Source organism: Cervus canadensis, chromosome 4 (assembly GCF_019320065.1).
Source record: "Cervus canadensis isolate Bull #8, Minnesota chromosome 4, ASM1932006v1, whole genome shotgun sequence".
In the NCBI taxonomy this organism is placed as follows: domain Eukaryota; kingdom Metazoa; phylum Chordata; class Mammalia; order Artiodactyla; family Cervidae; genus Cervus; species Cervus canadensis.
In genome coordinates this window covers 65,182,653-65,205,981 of record NC_057389.1, presented here as the reverse complement: position 1 = coordinate 65,205,981, position 23,329 = coordinate 65,182,653, and the positions used below count along the sequence as shown (strand labels likewise).

The window sequence follows — 23,329 nt, the reverse complement described above, 5'->3', positions numbered from 1 at the left end:
AATGGTAGGGAAATGTATAAATGTGTCAGTACCTGTTGCTTGCATACCTCCCTCTCTGTTCTCTGAAACCCAGAGCCATAAAGGGGTGCCTCAAGCTTGGCAGTGTTTAGCAATGTGCTTGCCAAGCTGTTCAGCTGGGAAGCTGGCATCCTGTTTCAGACCTTTCTAATAGCTTCCCAAAGTGCCCCAGTTCTACCACAACTCTTATGCATGTAACCAAAGGATCTGTTGCTGCTGCTAAGTCACTTTAGTTGTGTCTGAATCTTTGTGTCCCTGTGGACTGTAGCCCACCAGGACCCTCTGTCCTTGAGGTTTTCCAGGCAAGAATACTGAAGTGTGTTGCCATGCCCTCCTCCAGGGGATCTTTCTGACCCAGGGATCAAACCTGCATCTCTTACAGTTCCTGCTTTGACAGGTATGCTCTTTACCACTAGTGCAACCCAGGAAGCCCAACCAAAGGAGACAAATCTGCAAAGTGCTGGAGATCTTTGAAGACAAGCATAGTGGCAGCCAGTGGTGAGGGTAAGCCTCTTATTCTGGTGGATTTTATCCATTTTGTTGATTCATTTTTTACCCATTCATTTAGCACATCTTTACTGAATACCCTACTAAAGTGCCTGGGATCCCTTAGAAAAAAACACATAGGACTTTCACAAGAGAATATACAAATGAACAGGCACCATAATTAGTCATCAGAGAAATATGGATTAAAGCCCCAGTGAGATTCTTCTTCATATCCATGAGCCATTAGAGATAGTTGAAATCAAAAGCCTGACAGTAGAAAGTGCTGGCAAGCATATGGAGCAACTGGAACTCTCATATGGCATTGGTAGATGTGTAACTTGGTACACTTTGGAAAACTGTTTGTCATTATCTACTAATGCTGCATATATGTATACCTTATGATCTGGTAATTTCACTCCTTAATATATATCCATAAATGAGTACATATGTCCACCAAAGACACAGGAATGTTCATAATGGCCCTAAACTCACACAGATAAAGTGTATATATAAAGTACATATTCATACAATACTACTCAGTAGGAAAAAGCAATTAAACAAAGAAAACAAAACAAATGACTGATAACACTTCACAACCAACATGGGTAGATGTCACAGACATAAAATTGAGCAAAAGAAATATGCTATATTATTTCATGTGGGCTTCCCTGGTGGTTCAGTGGTAAAGAATATTCCTGCCAAAGCAGAAGAGGTGGGTTCAGTCCCTGGGTCAGGAAGAGCTCCTGGAGAAAGGAAAATGGCAACCCACTCCAGTATTCTTGTCTGGGAAATCCCATGGACAGAGGAGCCTGGTGGGCTGCAGTCCACAGGGTTGCAAAGAGTTGGACATGACATAATGACTGAGCAACAACAACAAAACTGTTTATGAAAGTGAAGTGAAAGTTTCATACATGTTTAAAAACATGCAGAACTAAACACTGGGAATAAAAGTAACAGTAGGGATTACTTCTTGAGGGTATTGACTGGAAAGCAGCACAGGAGAACCTTCTGGGGTGAAGGAAATGCATTAAATCATCACCTGGGTGATTGTCACTCAACTGTAAAAATACACACAACTTCATCAACTAAGCTATCTGCACTGTGCTGTATATAAATTATACACTAGTAAAAATGTAAACAAATTTTAAATCATGAAGTAGCTATGTGCTAAAATTAAATTTTTTTTTCAAAGCAAGAAAGAAGGAGGAGAGAGAAAAATAAAATAACTATGTAGTATGTCAAGTGATGAAAGGCATTCTGGAGAAAGAGAGGAAGGTACAGGGCAGGAGATCTGGGAAGGGGCTGGAACCCAGAGGGAAAGGATGAAGGAGAAGTCAGGGGCGGGGCTGATGGGAATTCAGGCTGACATCTACTGAGAACCTCCCTGTCCCACAGTCCACCTTCATCACTTCTTGGACGTGACGAAGGCCTTAGAAGCCCTGAAGTGAAGTGAAGTGAAAGTCACTCAGTCATGTCCGACTCTTTGCGACCCCATGGACTATACAGTCCGTGGAATTCTCCAGGCCAGAATATTGGAGTGGGTAGCCTTTCCCTTTTCCAGGGGATCTTCCGAACCCAGGTCTCCTGCATTGCAGGCAGATTCTTTACCCGTTGAGCTACAGGGGAAGCCCAAGAACCCTGGAGTGGGTAGCCTATCCCTTCTCCAGCAGATCTTCTCGACCCAGGAATCGAACCAGGGTCTCCTGCATTGCAAGCAGATTCTTTACCAACTGAGCTATCAGGGAAGCCCTTAGAAGCCCTAGGCACTGACAAGCGAAATTATCAATATAACGTTGCCAAACTGCAACAGAAGAGAGTTCAACAAAATTCTGAGTTTTGTTTATGTTTTAAAAATATCCACTATTGTAAATAGTGCTGCAATGAATATTGGGGTACATGTGCCCCTTTCAATTCTGGTTTTGGGGTGTATGTCCAACAGTGGAATTGTTGGATCATATAGCAGTTCTATTCCCAGTTTTATTAAGGAATCTCAGGAAAGGAGACAGAATTTTTGACTCAGTGGAAGAAAGTAAGGATGGGATATTTGAGAGAATAGCATTGAAATATGTACATTATCATATGTAAAACAGATGACCAGTACAAGTTTGATGCATGAAGCAGGGCACCCAAAGCCAGTGCTCTGGGACAACCCAGAGGGATAGGGTGCAGAGGGAGGTGGGAGGAGGGTTCAGGATGGGGGGGACATAAGTATACCTGCGGCCAATTCATGTTGATGTATGGCAAAAACCATCACAATATTGTAAAGTAATTATCCTCCAATCAAAATAAATAAATTAATTGAAAAAACATATATATATATATATATATATATATATAAATTGATTAAATTCAATTCTTGCTTATAAACTAACAAAAAAATAATATCCACTATTGGATTGTTGGGGACCCCTCATCCTCTTTGGCAAGGTGCCTCTGTGTTGCCAAGGCACAGAGTGTGGGTTTAACATCACTCTTGCTAATCTGGCTTTGAGGTTCTTTCACTGACTTGCCACCCACGCACCTGGAGGCAGGTCCTCATTACTTTTGTTTCCCGGTGAGGAAGCCAAGGCTCACAGGAAGGAGTCCGGGACTTAACTGAGGCCTGATTGTGTTGGCTTGCATGTGTCTGAGCTGAGGATGATTCCAGCACTGCCTGGCTTCTGAGTAAGCACTGAGCTGTGTTTCCTGAGGGAAATCCTTGCAGGTCTATAGCCTGGAAGAAATGTGACCAACATTTGACTCAAGTTCTGGTACTGCATTGACAGAACAGGTGTGCACACAGACACCACATACAGGAACACATCTGAGCAAGACAAGCAAGCAAATTAGCTCTCAAGAGTAGTCAGTGCTGAGGCAGGGTTGCCACAGAACCCCAGGCCTGAGAGGTGGACTTCCCTTCAGAAAGGTGGGGACCAGGCTTGTAAGGTGTGTCTTGGTACCCATGTTCCCCACAGCTGGGGCCTGACTATGAAGGCTAGGGCTGCCAGCTTCCTAGGCACTTGGGCCTTTGTTGCAGGGTGAGCTCTGCTTGGAGGGATTCTCTTAACCTTGTCAAGCATCCTGGACTTGTTCTCCAGTTTACTCAAAGCTGGGGGAGTCTGTCCTGGAGAGGGGCTTCTTCTGGGGGGAGGTCTGTGCTAGAAGAATCTATGCTGGGAAAGTATCCTGGGGGCCCTAGCCTGGGGAAGCCTGTACTCGGGGGCCTGTGCTGGGGGCCTCTGTTCTTGAGGGAACTGACTGATCCTTTCCTACTTGCCATCTGCTGCTTAGGGAAGAGGCCCCTCAAAGTGTGGGTTGAAGATGAATTGTTCATAGTCCCCTGAGGATTTAACCTGCTCACTGTGAGCAGGGCTTGTGGAGGCTGGGAGGTGATGAGATCAGGTCAGGGAGGATTCAGGAGCTAGAAGGAACAAGACATTGAGCCAGGGAGACATTGGGTAAGGGAGTCCTGCCTACAGTCCTATCCTTCACCCCCTGCCCTTTGCCCTCTTTCTGTACCCACTCAGTCCCTCCTCCACCCCTTGCCTTGGGGTGTGAGAACCACCTGATGGGAAAGCTCACGCCTTCTGTATCCCACACAGAAGTAGATGATCATGTAGCCATGCCTTCATGCCCTCCTTTTGGTGGAGTTCAGAGTGAAACAGACATGGTGGCTGGGCTATATGGGCCTTGCACCTACCTTCCCACCCTCCTCTGCAAGCATAATACAGAACTTCAAAATCTGCCTGCAATGTGGGAGACCTGGGTTCAGTCTCTTGGTTGGGAAGATCCCCTGAAGAAGGGAAAGGCTACCCACTCCAGTATTCTGGCCTGAAGAATTCCATGGACTGTATAGACCATGGGGTTGCAGAGTCTGACACAACTGAGCGACTTTCACTTTCAAAAACTGCACGGAGAACTTTGAATGGGTAGGACAAGCAGGGGAGGTGGAGAGGAGAAAGAACATGGAGTCAGGAGGAGGGCTTGGCACTGAGCACAAACCCTGACTTTGTACAGCTCCAGACCCACCTGCCTCAGACCCTTGTGCAGGCTGACTGGATCACCACAGGTCATGCATGCCTCTGAGACGTCCTCCTCTGTCTGTATCAGCTCCCAGGAAAAAGGTAGACAGACTGTTCTTGAGGCCACCCCAGGATCATCTCACCCTTGTGAGGTGAAATGATGGGCTGCAGGGAGAGGGGTCCCTCCTTTTGTCACAGATGGGGGACCAGTCCCATCCCATCCCAGCCCTTCTACTAGCTCATCAAGAGTGCCAGCCTCAGGAAAGATATGGCCAGGAAGGCATGTTGGTCCAGACAGAAGAGGACCAGGCCTCAGGTCAGGGGGAGGTGAACACATCCTCTTTGGGGATGGCAGGCTGGTTAGAGGAGGGGTTGCTTACAGGGTCTGCCAAGTTCATCCTAAAAGGCTGTGCCATGAGAGAAGGTGAGGGACCACCCACCTGAGTCTGCTTGAGGTAGGGCATGTGCACAAGGTCAGGGCCTGAGCCGAGCTGTCAGCGTCTGGGAGAATGGATGGAATCAGAGTCTTGGACAAGGATATACCCATTGTGTTCTCATGCCACTGGGCTTCCTGGTCTCACTTCCCCCTACTTTTTCAGGTCTCCACTGACAGGCCCTTCTGGAGTGAAGGGAGAAAAGGATGGGATCTCAGGACTGTTAGCCAAAAGCAAATGCTAAGGCTTGTTTCCCTTCTCTCAGCAGACACCTAGGAAGAAATCCTTTTGATGCAATAGGTGCATCTGCAAGAGTGTGCCAATCAGTGACCCAGCAAGAGCAGGCCACCTAAGGCTGAGTGGGTGGGGCAGGCCCTTGGTTTCTACCTCCTACCAACTGTCTCCACCTAGCTTCTGTGCTCATTTCCCAGCAAATCTTGCTGGAAGTTGGTTGGGCTCCCATGCATGGCTTATCTCTCCGTCTTGAAGCCTGGTCTTCCTTCTCCCAAAAACTGAACACGGAGGAAAACTTCTGGTTTGACCATCAGCCATTAGGTGCCCCTTGGAGGAATGAGGGGGCTCAGTGAAGGGTCCAGAAGTTGAGTGGTGCCTGTGGCCCAAGCTGTATCCTGCCCTTGCCTGTGAGTCTTCATGCTGCTCTCTTCCTCCTGGAAACCAATCTCTCTTATGCTTTCACCCGGCCTGTGCATCTGGGGTCAGTGTCATCTTCCCCATAACGCGGCAGGTGGGAGGGGGTTGGAGGAGATGGCTGGAGCACCTGCCCATTGTCTTGCTTGGCTATGAGCTTGGCTCTTTTGGGTTCGCTGTGTGTCTTGGTCATCACACATGTACAGTCTATTGTTTCTGAACCCCACTTTGCCTTGACATGAGAAGATCCACGTCCCCACACACTTTGAACTTCTAATGAAAACTGCCAGTGAACTATCATAGTCTACGAACCAGCTTGTATATTTGGCACAGGTTTTCTACTTGGCTCCATTGATTCTAAAATACCACCTCTCCCATGTGGAGTGCCATTCCTGACCCTGAGGTGCTCAGGCAGCAAGGCTGTGCCTGTATCCTATGAGGTTCTCTGTGCGCAGAGGTGAAGGCTCGGAGCGGGGGATAGAGGGACTGGGAGGTTAAGGAGAAGGGCACAGGGAGGGAGGACTAGAGGGAAGAAGAAAGGAGAGAGGGAAGGAGAAAGGGGACAGAGGGAGGGAGGAAGTGAGGAAATGAGAAAGGAGGGAAGGGGAGACAAAGGGAGGGAAAGAGGGGCAAAATGGCAATATGTATGCCAGGTACTTTCCAGATTTGGACACATGGGTTCAAAGGGCAGGCACATAACAGTGTTTATTAAATCACTGAAAAGAACAAGGAAAAAAAATTCCTGCCTTTGGGTAGTTCCTGTTTGCATATAGTAGATAGCTGTATTGAACAATAGCACCACCATTCATATTCCTTCATTTTGTCACTCTCAAGAATGCCTGCTTACCTGAGGAGGACAGGCCCTGTGAATACAGTGGTGAATAAGGCAGGCAAATACCAGGGGTCCTATCGGAATTTAAAAAGCAAGGAGGGGATAGGAGGGGTGGTTCCAAATTTAGGTGAAATAGCCATGCTGGGTGGCTACCTGGAGTGTGTGGTGGAGGTGTACGTAGTAGAGATGTGGAGTGATGGAGGTGCGTGGTGGTGGATGGTGGAGGAGGTGTGGATGGTGGAGGTATGTGTGATGGATCTGTGCATAGTGGAGAGGTGTGGTGGTGGAGATGTTGTTTGTGGTACTCAGGTGCCCATGCAACAAATATCCTTCCTGGTGCCTCTGGTGGTGGTCCCATCCTGAATCAGTGACCTTCAGTGCTGATTCATCCAAGCCTGAGATGAGCCCAGGGCCATTTTTCCCACCTTCCTCCACTTTCCTGCCTGTTGCTCCAGTGGTCAGTTTTCTCCCCAGGCTCACCCCAAGCTTGCCTACCTTCCTGAGCCTCAGAACACCTAGCCTGATGGAGTCAGTACTGATTTTAAGCCCCAGGGCTACCAGGGGGATATTTTCAAATATAAGTCAGATAAGGGCCTGCTCTGCTTGCCTCCCTAACCCCATGCCTCTTCATTTTGATCAGAGAAAAAGGTAAGGGCCTACAGAGCCCTCCAAGGCCCACAAAGCTCTGCCCCTGTTTCTCTTCAACTTGGTCTATACTCTCCTCCTCTTTGCCTTTAGTCTCAAGCACACAGGCCTCCTGCAGGTCACTGAATAGCTCAGGCTGGCTCCAGCCTAAGCCTGTGGATGAACTGTTCTCTCTGTCTGAAATAGTCCTCCCTATGTTTGTTTCCCAGCAGTCCTTACCTTCTGCGATCTTTGCTCAAAGGCTACCTTCCCAGTCACACTTTCTATGACCGCACACCTGCTCCACTCTTCACCTGTCTCCTGCTTTATTTTCTCTAAAGTACTTGTCATCTTCTCATAGCCTGTATATTTATCACCTCCCTCTACAGAAAATGGAAACTCCACAAGATCAAGAAATGCCATTTTGGTCACTGTTGTATCCCAGTTCTTGACACATTGTAAGTACTCAGTAAGTTCCTGTTGAATGGGGAGCTCTAAATATTCATTCAATTTGAGACCTCAGAGGAGCTTTTATTTTCAGAGCGTTCAAGACAGAGGGAGCTGAGTTGTGGGGGCCTTCCCATTTCTCAGTGACCTTCCACACCTGAGATTCTCCTGCAGAAATAGACAGCATTACATTTGCTCCAGTTTGGCCCATCCTTCTCTGGCCAGGCTGCCACTTGGAATTCCCAGAACACAAGGTGTTCTTCATGCAGTGTCCCCCTTCCCCATCACACGACCCCCTCCTTGGAGCCCAGGTACTTGAGTATCTCTGGTTCTTGATTAGCAGCTCTGTTTGGCTAGGTGTGGGTGGTGAAGAGAGGGAGTGATAGTTAATTATTTCTCTGGGATGAGCAGGAGTAACATTATCTTACCATCGTGTGCTTGATTGTGGATGTAAGTCTTTATTGCTGGAGGCAATTGTTGTGCTTTTTGTATTGAATGGAGAGATGGCAGATTTATGCAACCACCCGTCTGTTTCATGGTATGTGGGTTTATTTGTGGAGCTAATGCAGAGATGTTTGTGGTTGTCTCATTATTACACCTGGGAGCATGTGCCTTCCTTTAATCTCTGACTGGATGTAGGTCATAGGATATACAGATGAGTGCACATGGATGGGATGCACCTACTAAATTCTGCTGTATGAACCCAGAGCTTTGGAGTTTATCGCCCAATCCATGGAGGAATCCAGGCAAAGGAGAGTCTTTTTCTCTCCTCCCAAACTCTTTCTTTCATAATATGTGAGAGTATTCTATTTACAACTAATGTGAAATATAAAAATGTGGAAATTAGTATGAAAAATGAAAGTGAAAGTTGCTGACTCTTTCCAACCCCATGGACTATACAGTCCATGGAACTCTCCAGGCCAGGCCACTAGAGTGGGTAGCCTTTCCCACAATTAGTTTACTAGATGATTATTCAACTTATCAGTTATTTTATTATCTCTTGGACAAAGTAATTTAGTTAATTTATTTTTTATTGAAGGATAGTTGCTTTACAGAATTTTGTTCTATATCCCCCCCTCTTTTGAACCTCCCTCCCATCTCCCTCCCCATCCCACCCCTCTAGGTTGATACAGAGCCCCTGTCTGAGTTTCCTGAGCCACACAGCAAATTCCCGTTGGCTATCTATTTTACATATGGTAATGTAAGTTTCTGTGTTACTCTTTCCATACGTCTTACCCTCTCCTCCCCTCTCCCTGTGTCCATAAGTCTGTTCTCTATGTCTGTTTCTCCACTGCTTGTCTGTAAATAAATTCTTCAGTACTGTTTTTTTAGATTCCATATATATATGTTAGATATTTATCTATCTCTTTCTGACTTACTTAAGTCTGTTTAATAGGTTCTAGGTTCATGCACCTCATTAGAACTGACTCACATACATTCCTTTTTATGGCTGAGTAATATTCCATTGTGTCTATGTACCAAAACTTCTTTATCCATTTATCTGTTGATGGACATCTAGGTTGCTTCCATGTTCTACCTATTGTAAATAGTGCTGCAGTGACAATGGGAAACATATGTCTTTTTCAATTTTGGTTTCCTCAGGGTATATGCCTGGGAGTGGGATTGTTGGGTCATATGGTGCTTTTATTCCTAGTTTTTAAAGGAATCGCCATACCATCTTCCATTGTGGCTGTATCAATTTATATTCCCAACAGTGCAAGAGCATTCCTTTTTCTCCACACATTTTCCAGCATTTATTGTTTGTAGACTTTTTGATGATGGCCATTCTGACCGGTGTGAGGTGATATCTCATTGTAGTTTTGATTTGCATTTCTCTAATAATGAGCAATGTTGACCATCTTTTCTTGTGTTTGTTAGCCATCTGTATGTCTTCTTTGGAGAAATGTCTGTTTAGGTCTTTTCTCACTTTTTTATTGGGTTGTTTGTTTTTCTGGCATTGAGTTGTATGAGCTGCTTGTATATTTTGGAAATTAATCCTTTGTCACTTGTTCATTTGCTGTTATTTTCTCCCATTCTGAGGGTTGTCTTTTCACCTTGCTTATCGTTCCGTTTTTAAAGCAAAAGCTTTAAAGTTTAATTAGGTCCCACTTGTTTACTTTTGTTTTTATTTCCATTACTGTAGGAGGTGGGTCATAGAGGATCTTGCTTTGATTTATGGCATCAAGTGTTCTGCCTATGTTTTCCTCTAAGGGTATTTTTATAGTTTCTAGTCTTACATTTAGGCTTTAATCCATTTTGAGTTTATCTTTGTGTATGGAGTTAGGAGGTGTTCTAATTTCATTCTTTTACTTGTAGCTGTCCAGTTTTCCCAGTACCATTTATTGAAGAGGCTGTCTTTGCCCCATTTTATATTCTTGCCTCCTTTGTCAAAAATAAGGTACCCATAGGTACATGGGTTTATTTCTGGGCTATCTATCTTGTTCCATTGGTCTATATATCTGTTTTTGTGCCAGTACCATACTATCTTGATGATTGTAGTATTGTATTGTAAAGTATTGTAGCTTTGTAGTATAATCTGAAGTCAGGAAGGCTGATTCCTCCAGCTCCATTCTTCTTAAGATTGCTTTGGCTATTCGGGGTCTTTTCAGTTTCCATATGAATTGTGAAATTTTTTGTTTTAGTTCTGTGAAAAATGTCACTGATAATTTGATAGGGACCGCACTGGATCTGCAGATTGCATTTGGTAGTATAGTCATTTTCACAATATTGATTCTTCCTACCCAGGAACATGGAATATCATTCCATCTGTTTATGTCATCTTTGATCTCTTTCATTAATGTCTTATAATTTTCTGTGTATAGTTCTTTTGTCTCCTTCGGTAACTTTATTCCTAGATATTTAATTCTTTTTGTTGCAATGGTGAATGGGATTGATTCCTTAATTTCTCTTTCTGATTTTTCATTGTTAGTATATAGAAATGCAAGTAATTTCTGCGTACTGATTTTGTATCCTACAACTTTGATAAATTCACTGATTAGCTCTAGTAATTTTCTGATACTATCTTTAGGGTTTTTTACGTACAGTATCATGTCATCTGCAAATGGTGAGAGCTTTATTTCTTCTTTTCTGATCTGGATTCCTTTTATTTCTTTTTCTTCTCTGATTGCTGAAGCTAGGACTTCCAGAACTATGTTGAATAACAGTGGTGAAAGTGGACACCCTTGTCTTGTTCCTGATCTACAGGGGAATGCTTTCAGCTTTTTCACCATTGAGAATAATGTTTGCTGTAGGCTTATCAAATATGGACTTTACTATGTTGAGGTAGGTTCCTTCTATGCCCATTTTTTGAAGAGTTTTAATTATAAATGAGTGCTGAATTTTCAAAAGGCCTTTTTCTGCATCTATTGAGATTACTATATGGTTATCTTTCAATTTGTTAATTTGGTATATCACATTGATTGATTTGTGTATAATGAAGAATCCTTGCATCCCTGGAATAAACCCAACTTGATCATGGTGTGTGAGCTTTTTGATGTGTTGCTGAATTCTGTTTGCTAAAATTTTGTTGAGGATTTTTGCATCTATGTTCATCAGTGGTATTGGCCTGTAGTTTTCTTTTCTTGTGTTGTCTTTGTCTGGTCTTGGTATCAGGGTGATGGTGGCCTCATAGAATGAGTTTGGAAGTGTTCCTTCCTCTGCAATTTTTTGAGTTTTAGAAGGATAGGCATTAGCTCTTCTCTAAATTTTTGATAGAATTCTCCTGTGAAGCCATCTGGTCCTGGGCTTTTGATTTTTAGATTTTTGATCACAGCTTCAATTCAGTGCTTGTAACTGGGTTGTTCATAATTTCTATTTCTTCCTGGTTCAGTCTTGGAAGATTGAACTTTTCTAAGAATTTGTCCATTTCGTCCAGGTTGTCCATTTTATTGCCATATAGTTGTTCATAATAGTCTCTTATAATCCTTGGACAAAGTAATTTAGATCAACACTTAAAAAACATTGCAACACTATTCAGTTTTTAAAAGTTTATTTATTTTTAATTGAAGGATAGTTGCATTACAATATTATGTTGGTTTCTGCTGTACATCAACATGAATTGGCCATGGACATACAAATGTGTCCTCGCTCTTGAAACTTCCTCCCACCTTCCACCCCATCTAAGTTGTCACAGAGCACTGGGATTGAGCTCCGTGCATCATACAGCAAGTTTTCACTGGTTATCTGTTTTACATATGGTAAAGCATATGTTTCAATGATAGACTCTCAATTCGTCCCACTCTCCCCTTCCTCCACTGTGTCCACAAGTCTGTTCTTTATGTCTGCATCTCCATTCAGTTCAGTTCAGTTCAGTCCTTCAGTCATGTCTGACTCTTTCAACCCTATGGACTACAGAATGCCAGGCTTCCCTGTCCATCACCAACTCCTGGAGCTTGCTCAAACTCATCTCCATTGAGTTAGTGTTGCCATCCAACCATCTCATCTTCTGTCACCCCCTTCTGCTCCTGCCTTCAGTCTTTCCCAGCATCAGGGTTTTTTCTAATGAGTCAGTTCTTTGCATCAGATGCCTGAAGTATTGGTGCTTCAGCTTCAGCACCAGTCCTTCCAATGAATATTCAGGACTGATTTCCTTTAGTATTGACTGGCTTGATTTCCTTGCAGTCCAAGGGATTCTCAAGAGTCTTCTCCAACACCACAGTTCAAAAGCATCACTTCTTCAGCTCTCAGCTTTCTTTATGGTCCAATTCTCACATCCATACATGACTACTGGAAAAACCACAGCTTGAACTAGATGGACCTTTGTTGGCATAGTTAATGTCTCTACTTTTTAATATGCTGTTTAGGTTTGTCATAGCGTTTCTTCCAAGGAGCAAGTGTCTTTTAATTTCATGGCTGCAGTTACCATCTGCAGTGATTTTGGAGCCCAAGAAAATAAATTCTCACTGTTTGCATTGTGTCCCCATCTATCTGCCATGAGTGATGGTACCAGATGCCATGATCTTCGTTTTTTGAATGTTGAGTTTTAAGCCAACTTTTCATTCTCCTCTTTCACTTTAATCAGGAGGTTCTTTAGTTCTTTTTCACTTTCTGCCATAAGAGTAGTGTCATCTACATATCTGAGGTTATTGATATTTCTCCTGGCAATCTTGATTCCAGCTTATGCTTCATCCAGCCTGGCATTTCACATGATGTACTCTGCATATAAGCAAGGTGACAATATACAGGCTTGATGTACTCCTTTCCCAATTTGGAATTAATCCTTTGTTCCGTGTCTGGTTCTAACTGTTGCTTCTTGACCTGCATACAGATTTCTCAGGAGGCAGGTAATGTTGTCTGATATTCCCATCTCTTGAGGAATTTTCCACAGTTTGTTGTGATCCACACAAAGACTTTAGGGTAGTCAATGAAGCAGAAGTAAATGTTTTTCTGTAATTCTCTTGCTTTTTCAGTGATCCAACAGATGTTATCAGTATGATCTCTGGTTCCTCTGCCTTTTCTAAATCCAACTTGAACATCTGGAAGTTCTCAGTTCATGTACTGTTGAAGCCTAGCTTGGCGAATTTTGAGCATTATGTGAGATGAGTGCAATTTTGTGGTAGTTTGAACATTCTTTGGCATTGCCCTTCTTTGGGATTGGAATGAAAACTGACCTTTTCCAGTCCTGTGGGCACTGCTGAGTTTTCCAAATTTGCTGGTATATTGAGTGCAGCACTCTAGGATTTGCTGGCATATTGATTAGCATCATATTTTATGATATGAAATTGCTCAACTGGAATTCCGTCACCTCCACTAGCTTTGTTTGTAGTGATGTTTCCTAAGGCCCACTTGACTTCACATTCCAGGATGTCTGGCTCTAGGTGAGTAATCACACCATCATGGTTATCTGGGTCATTAAGATCCTGTATAGTTCTTTTATGTATTTTTGCCACCTCTTCTTATTATCTTCTGCTTCTGTTAAGTCCATACTGTTTCTGTCCTTTATTGTGCCCATCTTTGCATGAAATGTTCCCTTGGTATCTCCAATTTTCTTGAAGAGATATCTAGTGTTTTTCATTCTAGAAAGGAGGAGGCAATCATCTCCATTGCTTCCCTGCAAATAGGTTCATCAATACCATCTTTCTAGATTCCATATATATATGTGTTAATATGTGATTTTTTTTCTCTTTATGACTCACTTCACTCTGTATAACAGGCTCTAGGTTCATCTACCTCACTAGAACTGACTCAAATTCATTCCTTTTTATGTAAAACATGTATAATATACATTGTATATATGTACTGCCGCCTCTTTATCCATTCATCTGGCAATGGATATCTAGGTTGCTTCCATGTCCTAGCTATTGTAAATAGCGCTGCAGTGAACATTGATGTATGTATGTCATTATGTGTCATTTTCAGTTATGGTTTTCTCAGGATATATGCCCAGTAGTGGAATTATTAGGTCGTATGGTAATTTTATTCCTAGTTTTTTAAAGGAATCTTCATACTGTCCTCCATAGTAGCTGTATCAGTTTGCATTCCCACCAACAGTGTACGAGGTTTTCCTTTTCTCCACAGCCTCTCCAGCATTTATTGTTTGTAGATTTTTTAATGATGGCCATTCTGACTGGTGTGAGGTGATACTTCATTGTAGTTTTGATTTGTATTTCTCTAATGATGAGTGACGTTGAGCATTTTTTCATGAGTTGGTTAGCTATCTGTATGTCTTCTTTGGAGAAATGTCTGAACAGCAACAATAATGTTTTCCAAAACCCTGTACTAAGTACCAACTGGGAAGTTTTCTCAGACTAGCTGTTTATTGCTAGAATTGAATTACAAATTTTTCTCTTATGGTCAAGCTTCAAGAGACTTAAAGCATAAGCCACTTATGTTTTACTAAAGAATAAGAACGCGTCCCAATTTTATGAAAAGAACCTGACAACATGGTTTTCAAGGCCTTAAAGCAGAGTTTGATGAATTGGGCATCACAGTTATCAGATTCCCTTTTACCATTTGTCTGTGAAAAGGAAGGGTATGCCCTTGGGGTACTCACCCAACAGTGAGTTGGTACTCACCCTACAGGGGACCACCATCAGCTTTTAGGGTATTAATGTCAGCAACTGAACCAATGGCACACGGATACCCTCCTTGCCTTGAGTGCCATTATGGATACTACCTTTTTGGTTAAGACCTCTGAGAAAATCATTGTGGGATCCCCTTTAACCATTTTTGCATCTCATTCAGTCAAAGTTCTCTAGAATTCTCATCACACTCAACATTTCTCAGTCAGCTGCCTCACCTCATATGAAGTCCTATTGATAACCCTCTTTACCTAACTACTTTATGTTCTAATATCCTTAACCCTGATACTCTCCTCCCACTATCTGATGTCCCTCATGATTGTTTAATGCTGATGGATCACTTTCTGATTCCCCATGATGATGTTTAGATATGTCTTTGAGTAACACTGACTTCTCATGGTTCACCAATGGTTCGTATTTGAAAGGAGACTAAGGTAAATATCGTGCTGGGTATACAGGAACTCTATGGACCAAGGAGTCTGGTGGGCTACAGTCCATGGGGTCGCAAAGAGTTGAACATGACTTAGCGACTACACAACAGATCCTCTTGCAACTCCTTTTGATGTTGTTAAGACAGCGTCTTTACTATGGCTACTTCTGTTCAACAGGCTGAGGTGGGTATATGCTCTTACACAGGCTTGTACTTTAGCCAAGGACAAAGCTGCCAATGTTTATACTGATAGTAGACATGCTTTCTGCATAGCTCATGATTTTGGAATGCTGTGAAAGCAGTATGGTTTCTTTTCTTCTAGTGGAAATAAAATTTTAAATGGTCCCCATCTTCAGGAAGTATTAGATGCAATACTTTAACCTGCCACTTTCACAATTATTAAGATTCTGGGGCATTCTAAACTTGACATATTGGAAGCTAAGGGAAATCACTTTGCTGACATTTTGGCAAGGAATGCTGCCTTTAATGGGACCAGCAGTAGTCAAACCTCTGTCACAGGCCAAAGGAAAGTGATGGTCACTCAGTCGTGTCCAACTCTTTTCAACCCTATGGGCTGGAGCCCACCAGGCTCCTTTGTCCATGGAATTCTCCAGGCAAGAATACTGGAGTGGGTTTCTGTTTCCTTCTCCAGGGGATCCTCCCAACCCAGGAATTGAACCCAGGTCTCCTGCATTGCAGGTGGAGTCTTTACTATCTGAGCCACCGGGGAAGCCCTATTTCCCCAAATGATAACTTAGAAAAACTGACTAGAGGGACTTCCCAGGTGGTCCAGTGGTTAAGAATCCAACTTACAATGCAGGGGACTCGGGTTTGATCCCTGGTCAGGGAACTAAGATTCCATATGCCTCAGAGCAACTAAGCCCACACACCACAACTAGAGAGTCGACATGCTGCAACTACTGAATCCTGCAGAATCTGGAGCCCATGGAACACAACTACTGAGCCTGAGCACCACAGCTGGAGAGTCTGTATGCAACAGTGAAGGATCCCACATGTCACAGCAAAGATCTCATATGCTACAACTAAGACCCAAGACAGCCAAATAAACATTAAAAAAGAAACACTGGTTAGAGAAGCTCAACAATGGACCCAAGGAAGGGAAAAACAAGATTGGAAATTGAACAAATGTTGACCTGATCAAATTTTCTCAGTTGAGGTCAAATAATAACTCAGTCCTACCAGAGATTCTAAAATCCCCAATGTTCACCACTGTACACACATTAAGCCATTGGTCTACTGACAACATGATATCACTCAGGAATCAGTGTTGATGAGGGGAAATGAACAAGGTCACAGAAAATACCTACCTCACTTGCCCCACTTATATAAAATACAACCCAGAGAAACATGTTCATACTGCTCCAGGACATTTTAATTGGCCCAATGGACAATTCAAGTTTTGGCAAATGGATTCCATTCAGCTTCCTTCATCTCATGAATATAAATATGTTTTAGTCATGGTCTGTGTGTTTTCACATTTGACTGAAGTCTTCTCTTGGAGACAGGCTATGACCTCTTCTGTAGCTAAAGTCCTTCGGGAAAATTTCTGTTTACCTGGGAAACTCCTCTCAAACTGCATAGTGATTGAGGAGTAAAACCTAATTTTCTGGTTAAGTACTTTAACAAACTGTGCTATTTGGCAGATCTTACAACACTTCAGCTGTACTTATCATCCTCAGTTATCTGGTTTAGTTGAATGCACTAATGGCATTATTAAAATTCAGTCAGCAAAAATTCATAGAGGCCTTTCCAATACCCTTGCTAAAAGCATTAACATTGGTCCTTCTAAATGTCAACATCACTCTTCTTATAATCTATAAACTGTCATCCTTTGAGATAGTCATAGAACGCCCAATGCAATTGGATTGTGCTTCTTTTGACTGACAGATGATGAAAGGAGAGATCCTTCAATGCTACAAATACCTAATTGCTTCTATTAAAAAATAACCATTTTTTTGGCGACGTGCAGTAGTTAGTCATTCAGTCGTGTCTGACTCATTGTGACCCCATGGTCACATGTCATATAGCTTCTGTCCATGGAATTCTCCAGGCAAGAATACTGGAGTGAGTAGCCAACCTCTCTCCATGGGAACTTCCAGACTCAGGGATCAAACCTGGGTCTCCTGCATCGCAGGCAGATTCTTTACCATCTGAGCTACCAGGGAAGCCCATTTTTTGGTAGAGCAGTTTTTTCACAGTGAGCTCTTGGGAAATGAAGGCCTTAAGCATCATATTATACTTTGCAACCTAGATATTTCATATTGCAAAAGTCCCATCCAGAAGAACTCTACTTAACCTCACTGGAAAGACTCCAATCAGGTACTACTAACCAACCCTTGTGCTGCCAAACTCCAAGGAATAGACTCTTGGATTCATGTGATATACCTTAAAAAAGTGCCAAACTCTGACTGAATCTACATATTGTCTGGTGACCTAAAAGTATAGATTTCCTCAAACTGAAGTAGATGACATCTGATGAGACTACTTTTCTAAGATATCTGGACCAGGCCTGTTGGAAGTTTGTTGCCCAACCTCTGATGATACATAACACTTCATATGATCTTCAATATCTGTGATCTTGATAACAGATAATAGTCTTTAGGTAAAACCTTCTTGAGACTTCTCTCTCCTACCCCTCCTCGTTATTTGGATGTGACCTTAATAGGTCTCCAAAACGTGCCATTTCCCTTAAATTTGAGACACTACTAGCAGCAAAGGTCCTTCTTGATATTGAGATGAAAAGTCGCTGAAACCAAAAAACCTGATTTTTGACCAGTTCTGCTTTCAAAGAAAGTTCTTGCTTCAAAGGGGCAAATACAAAAAAATCAATCAACAGCAATCTCATTTAAATAGGATTGGGAGACCAGAAGGGGGAGCTCTCATACCTTGCAATGATAGCAGAGCCCAGGTGGGATGAAGAGATGGTTTTTCTGGTAAAGACTGAGTCAACAACCCTGGAACTCTTGGCTTAGGATAACCCTTCCAGCTTCCTTTTTCACTCTATAAAAGCATTCTCCTTCCTTTACTGTGCAAGAGAGACTTGCATGTGGCTTGCCATGGTTGCAGACCCTGAATTGTAATTCTTTGTTGAACCCAAATAGACCCGTCTTTGCTGGAGAAATAAATGGCAGTCTATTTATTTCAGATCAACAAACCTCACATTTTGTTGTAGAAGCTCCAGCCCTTAGCCTGGTGTCTGGCTCAGAAAAAGCATATGAGAAATGTTGAACTGAATTCCAAATAAAGATGTGAAGATAGTCTTCTGCAGTCTGCATTGCTAAAGACTGAGGCCTGTGGCAGAAGCTGGGTTTGAAACGGAAGTTCTGAGGTCTGTTCTCACCCTGCTGAGATGTGGGTCCTCAGGACGCTCGGGTCCTCCCTGACTTGCAGACAGCCACCTGCCTGACATGTCCTCACACAATGAAGGAAGAGAGGGATCTGTTTTCTTCCTCTTCTTCTACAGGCACTATTCCCATCCAGGGGCTCCTGCCTCATGATCTCATCTAAACCTACTACCTTCTGAAGGCTCCAGCTCTGAACAACAGCACATTGTGGGTCAAGACTTCAGCATATGAATTTGGCAGAGACAAACTTTCAGTAAATCACACCTCTTGCCTCTCCAGTCATCCTCATAATTAAGCTCATTTTCCTTCTGTATGCAGGAGTTTCTGAGGGAGAAGTTTCCGCACAGAGTGGTCCTGGGCAGTGGAGAAGAGGAAAAGTGACGATGGAGCCTGACCTGGGTCAGGGAGGGGCAGAGCTGACTCACAGTTGTGCAAGAAGCAAGTGAATTGGAAGCCCAAGGCTTTGGCTCCAGTACGAGTAGTCACAGAGGTTGGGCCCTCTTTTTGAGCCAGTTCTGTACTTTACATAGTATAATTCATCTCACAGTACAGTGCTATTGCTTCAGTTTTATAGATGATCAAAGCAAGGCTTAGAGATGCCAAGTCAACCTCCAAGGCCACACCATGCAGCTAGAAATGGTGGAGACAGCGGAGCCTGGTTCCTGGCCTTTCTGAATGTCATCCTTGCTCCCAGCATCAGAAGCATCATGTGAGAGGAGATGACCCACAGTGACTCACAAGTTAGGGGCAACTTGCATTTCAGTGTGAGTTTTGGTCAGTCTTGGAGTCTCTGGGTTACTCTTGGTTCCACGAGAAGAAGAGGGTGAGGGAGGAGAGACCCCAGAGAAGTGGGAGAGTAGACCAACCTGCTTACTCATCTTGGGGCTCCAGCCACACAACCCAGAACTGAGGCAGTTCTCACAGCTGTACACTTCTTGGCTGGACTGCTTCTTTGATTTCTTGTTTGGTCAGTGCTATTTACCACCAGACCTCACACAGGAAAGGGGCTGTTTTTCCCACTGTGTGCCCTGTGGGCCTTTCTCAGTGGCACTCAGGATTCTTGTGGGTCTTCCCTGCCCTCTTCTTCCTCACTCCTCCTACCTCTGCTGAAGAATGTTTGTAGCTTTTGGGTCCCCAGCACTGAGTTTGGAGACTCTGGGCCAGAAGATTGCTGAGGTCCCTTTCCAGCTCTGCACTCTGTACTCAGAATTGTCACTCTCACTGGCCACTCCTGCCCTGCCCAGAGCTTCAACTGTGAGCCTTGGGCTGGTTTTATATTTAGCTGAGAACTACTAAACTGGCATCAAATATTCCCCATGCTTAATGCTTTACCTAGATGTCCTACTTCCTCCTGACTTTTCTACCTATTTTTCCCATGCTACTTACTTTTTAAATTTAAATTTTAAGTGTATTTTAAATTTAATGCATTAAATACAGTTATTATGACCTGTTCTTGAACTTCATTTAGACAGCATCACCATTCTCTCAGTTCTGTGTTTGTAGGATCTATTCATATTTGTTTAAAAGAATTTTATTTATTTACTTATTTATTTTTGTCTGCACTGGGTCTTCGTTGCTGTGCTGGGTCTTCTCTGGTTGCTGCAAGTGGAGCTACTCTTAGCTGCAGTGTGTGGGTTTCTCATTAAGGTGGTTTCTCTTGTTGTGGAGCACCGGCTCTGTGGCCCCCAGGTTCAGAGTTTGGCTTCAGTGCTCTCGAGCACAGACTCAATAGTTATGGTTCACCAGCTTAGCTGCTCTTCAGCATGTGAGATCTTTCTGGACTAGGGGTGGAACCTATGTCTCTTGCATTGGCAGGTGAATTCTTCACTGTCGAGCCATTGGGGAATCCTGCATCTATTTATGTTGTTGGTGTAGTAAGTTGGTATCATTTTTGACACTCATGATATGCCACAATTATTTACTCATCCCACTGTTGATGAACAGTCGGGTGGTTTCCAGTTTTTGGCTTTTGAGACTAAAGTTGTGAGAGCATTTTAGCACATGACTTTTGGTAGTGATAAGTACTTTTTATTTCCCTTGGGCATATGTCCATTCTACCTGAGTTTTAAACCTACATCATGAAGGCCTTTTCTCTATGTTCAACTTCATTAACAATTAAGAAAAAGTAACTGTCTTTTGAATGTATTATATGAGTTGTCACTTGGGTCTGTGGCTCTTATGAAGTTCTACAAAGCTACTAGCCATTTGGGAAAAATAAATAAAATTAGATGACTACTCAATGCCAAAGCAAAATAAATCCAGATAGACTAAATTTTTGCAACTACTTTTATTGTTAAATGAAGCACAAATACAGAAAACCAACAAATGACATAATATATTTTACGAATTGCCACCCTATAACCACCATCTGGGCAAAAAAAGCAGTCATCCAATGGCCCCCTCCTTGTGCCCACCTCAGTCACACTGGCCTCACCCAGCAAAGCAACCTCCAGCTGATTTCATAACAGTTTCATCTGCATTTCTCTATAACTTTATTACTCAAGGAACATCCCGGACATTATGATTTAGTCTCATCCTTCCTTCATTTTACAATTCACAATCTGTTAAAGGTGCTGGATGTTTGACTTGTAGTTTCTCCTAGTCTGCACATCGCTGTTTGCGAACTTGTGGTGCTATTTTCCCTGCTTCTCTGTCCTCAGAGCTTTGGGTTAACTGGTTGAGAGGCTTGGTCAGATCCAGGTTTGTTCCCTTTGGCAGGAGATGGTATATTCCTTCATCAAGAGGAACCTCATGTCTAATTTGTCTTTTGTGATATTAGCAACTGTTGATGCTCAATGCCCAAATCCGTTAAGTCCATTACTTCATTGGGAGTTACAAATGTGATATTCTAAAACAATCATTTCTTTTTTTATTAGTTGGAATACTTTTTATAAAGAGGCATTTCCACTTCTATACCTATTGGTATAAATCATACAAGAAAGATAAATTTTTCTCTTTAATTCACTACTTTTCAAGATAATATTCTATGCTATATAATTCTCCAAGTGTAACCAAATAATTTTTTGGTATCATTATGAAATTATGATTTTTAAACATATAGGATACATTTTAACCCTTTGCAGTTATTGTTATTATTGAAGTTAAGATTGTCGCATCTTAAAAAATAATTGTCCCATCTTTGACTGGTGGTAGCCCTTTCAAGTTGACCTTCAAGTCCTTTAGTCATGACCCTTGTAGTTCTTCTAGATTCTTGGCTTTCTAGCATTACAAGATGTTCTAGGCTTATCTTGTGTACTTCTTGTTCTGGACCTGGAATCAACCATTTGTCCAAGTCTCTTTAGTTTCTTTAACAAGGAAATGGTATTTCAAAACCATGATCTGTTCTGGGGGTGAGGAATACTCAATACTACTTGGTTGGTTATTATCTATAAGCCTTTTCAGTGGACAGAATGGAAACATTAGACACTTCATACATTCATACTTATAAATTAAATGCAGCTTCAAAGATTTTTAAAACTAAATCTCTTCTATAATACATCTTTACCTCATTTCTTAAACCCTGAGAATCCTGGATCTCAAGAAAAGAGGAAATAATGGAATTAGCATGATTTAGTATTATTTGTTTGTTTTTCCATATATCACGTAAACAACAGTTTCAACAAAGGTAATACTAATACTGCCATCAATTTTATAATTGCTGAAAACAGATTAACATTTTTTCTATTCATTCTCTCTCCATTTAAAATACGTTTGTACTATATTTGCATGATTGAACCATATAGACACTGCAAACTATTTTCTCTTTCAACCTTTATTTAGTATTAGTTCTACAAGTAACTCTGTATTTAATGTCCCCGTATATTCTTTATGTCCGTTTTCTCCTGTCATTTTCTTTGTCTAAAGCCCATTCTCTAGCAGATACATAACAAAAGTGCTCATAGGAAAAATTTTCTTTGAGCTCTTGCATGATAATAACCTTTTGTCTATTCCCTTTGGTCACAATGCATATCAATTTTGTTGGTGATAAAATCCTTAATCATTAATCATAAAATCATTAATTTCCTTAAGTATTTTAATGTCAATTTCTTTTGGTATGAGTGCTGCCAAAAGTTTGATGATAACCTAATTTATTTCTTGTCAAGTCACTTATTCTTTCTGTGAACACTCTCAACTGATTTCTTTTTCTTTTTCTCTCAAATCCAATAATTTTACTAGTTTATATCTCTGTATCACTCATTCTAGGTTGGTATACCTAGACTTATGGTGTACTCTTTCAAATATAGGTTCAAATCTTTTTTTGTCTCTTTCTTGAAAGTTTTTTAAATTCTAGCTTTCAGAATTTGTTCTGTTACTTTGCTTTATTTTTCTTTATAATGTATTCACATTATCCATATTGTGGATTTTCCTTATTATGTTAAATTAAAAAAATTGTCTTGAATCATTTTCATTTCTTTATTTATTTATTTTAAATTGTTTTCTTCCTTTTCATCTTCTATTTGTATTAAGACATTTTTTGACGTGGTCTTTTATTTTTGTATTCCTTCCAGTTTAGTTTTCGATTGTAATATCAATTTTTCTGTTATTCTAATTCTTTGTTATACAAAAACTCCAGTGTTTTTCTATTTTTTATTTCTATTGTTTTTTCACATCTTATATTATTTTCTAAATGTATTTTAGTTCTTTTTGAACTCATGGGTGATTTGTGTCATTGGCATGTCTTTATAGCTTATTTCCATTGTTTGTAGAGATTTTATTTCACTCTTATTCTCTTTTTTCTTATAATAACATGGTATGAACTGAAAACTTCCAGATGTACAAGTTTTGTTTAGAAAAGGCAGAGAAACCCTCAATCAAATTGCCAACATTTGTTGGATCATGGAGAAAGCAAGAGAATTTCAGAAAAACATCTACTTCTGCCTCATTGACTATGCTAAAGCCTTTTACTATGTGGATCACAACAAACTGTGGGAAATTATTAAAGAGATGGGTATAACAGGCCACTTTACCTGTCTCCTGAGAAACCTGTATGCAGGTCAAGAAGCAACAGTTAGAATCTTAAACATG

At 41.7% G+C, this 23,329-nt stretch overlaps 1 protein-coding gene across 3 annotated transcripts in view; it reads left to right on the top strand.

The window, feature by feature from the left end:
• Positions 1–18,786, top strand: part of LOC122439222 — a 43,189-nt gene extending 24,403 nt beyond the window's left edge. For 2 of the 3 annotated variants that reach the window (XM_043464313.1, XM_043464310.1), the window contains one exon: positions 18,623–18,786. In XM_043464313.1, coding sequence (XP_043320248.1) covers positions 18,623–18,750 — 128 coding nt within the window. In that variant the 3' untranslated portion in view covers positions 18,751–18,786. Of the gene's footprint in view, positions 1–434; positions 523–18,622 lie in introns of all 3 variants that reach the window. The other variant, XM_043464312.1, reaches the window with a different exon arrangement.
• The last annotated feature ends 4,543 nt before the right edge of the window (positions 18,787–23,329 follow it).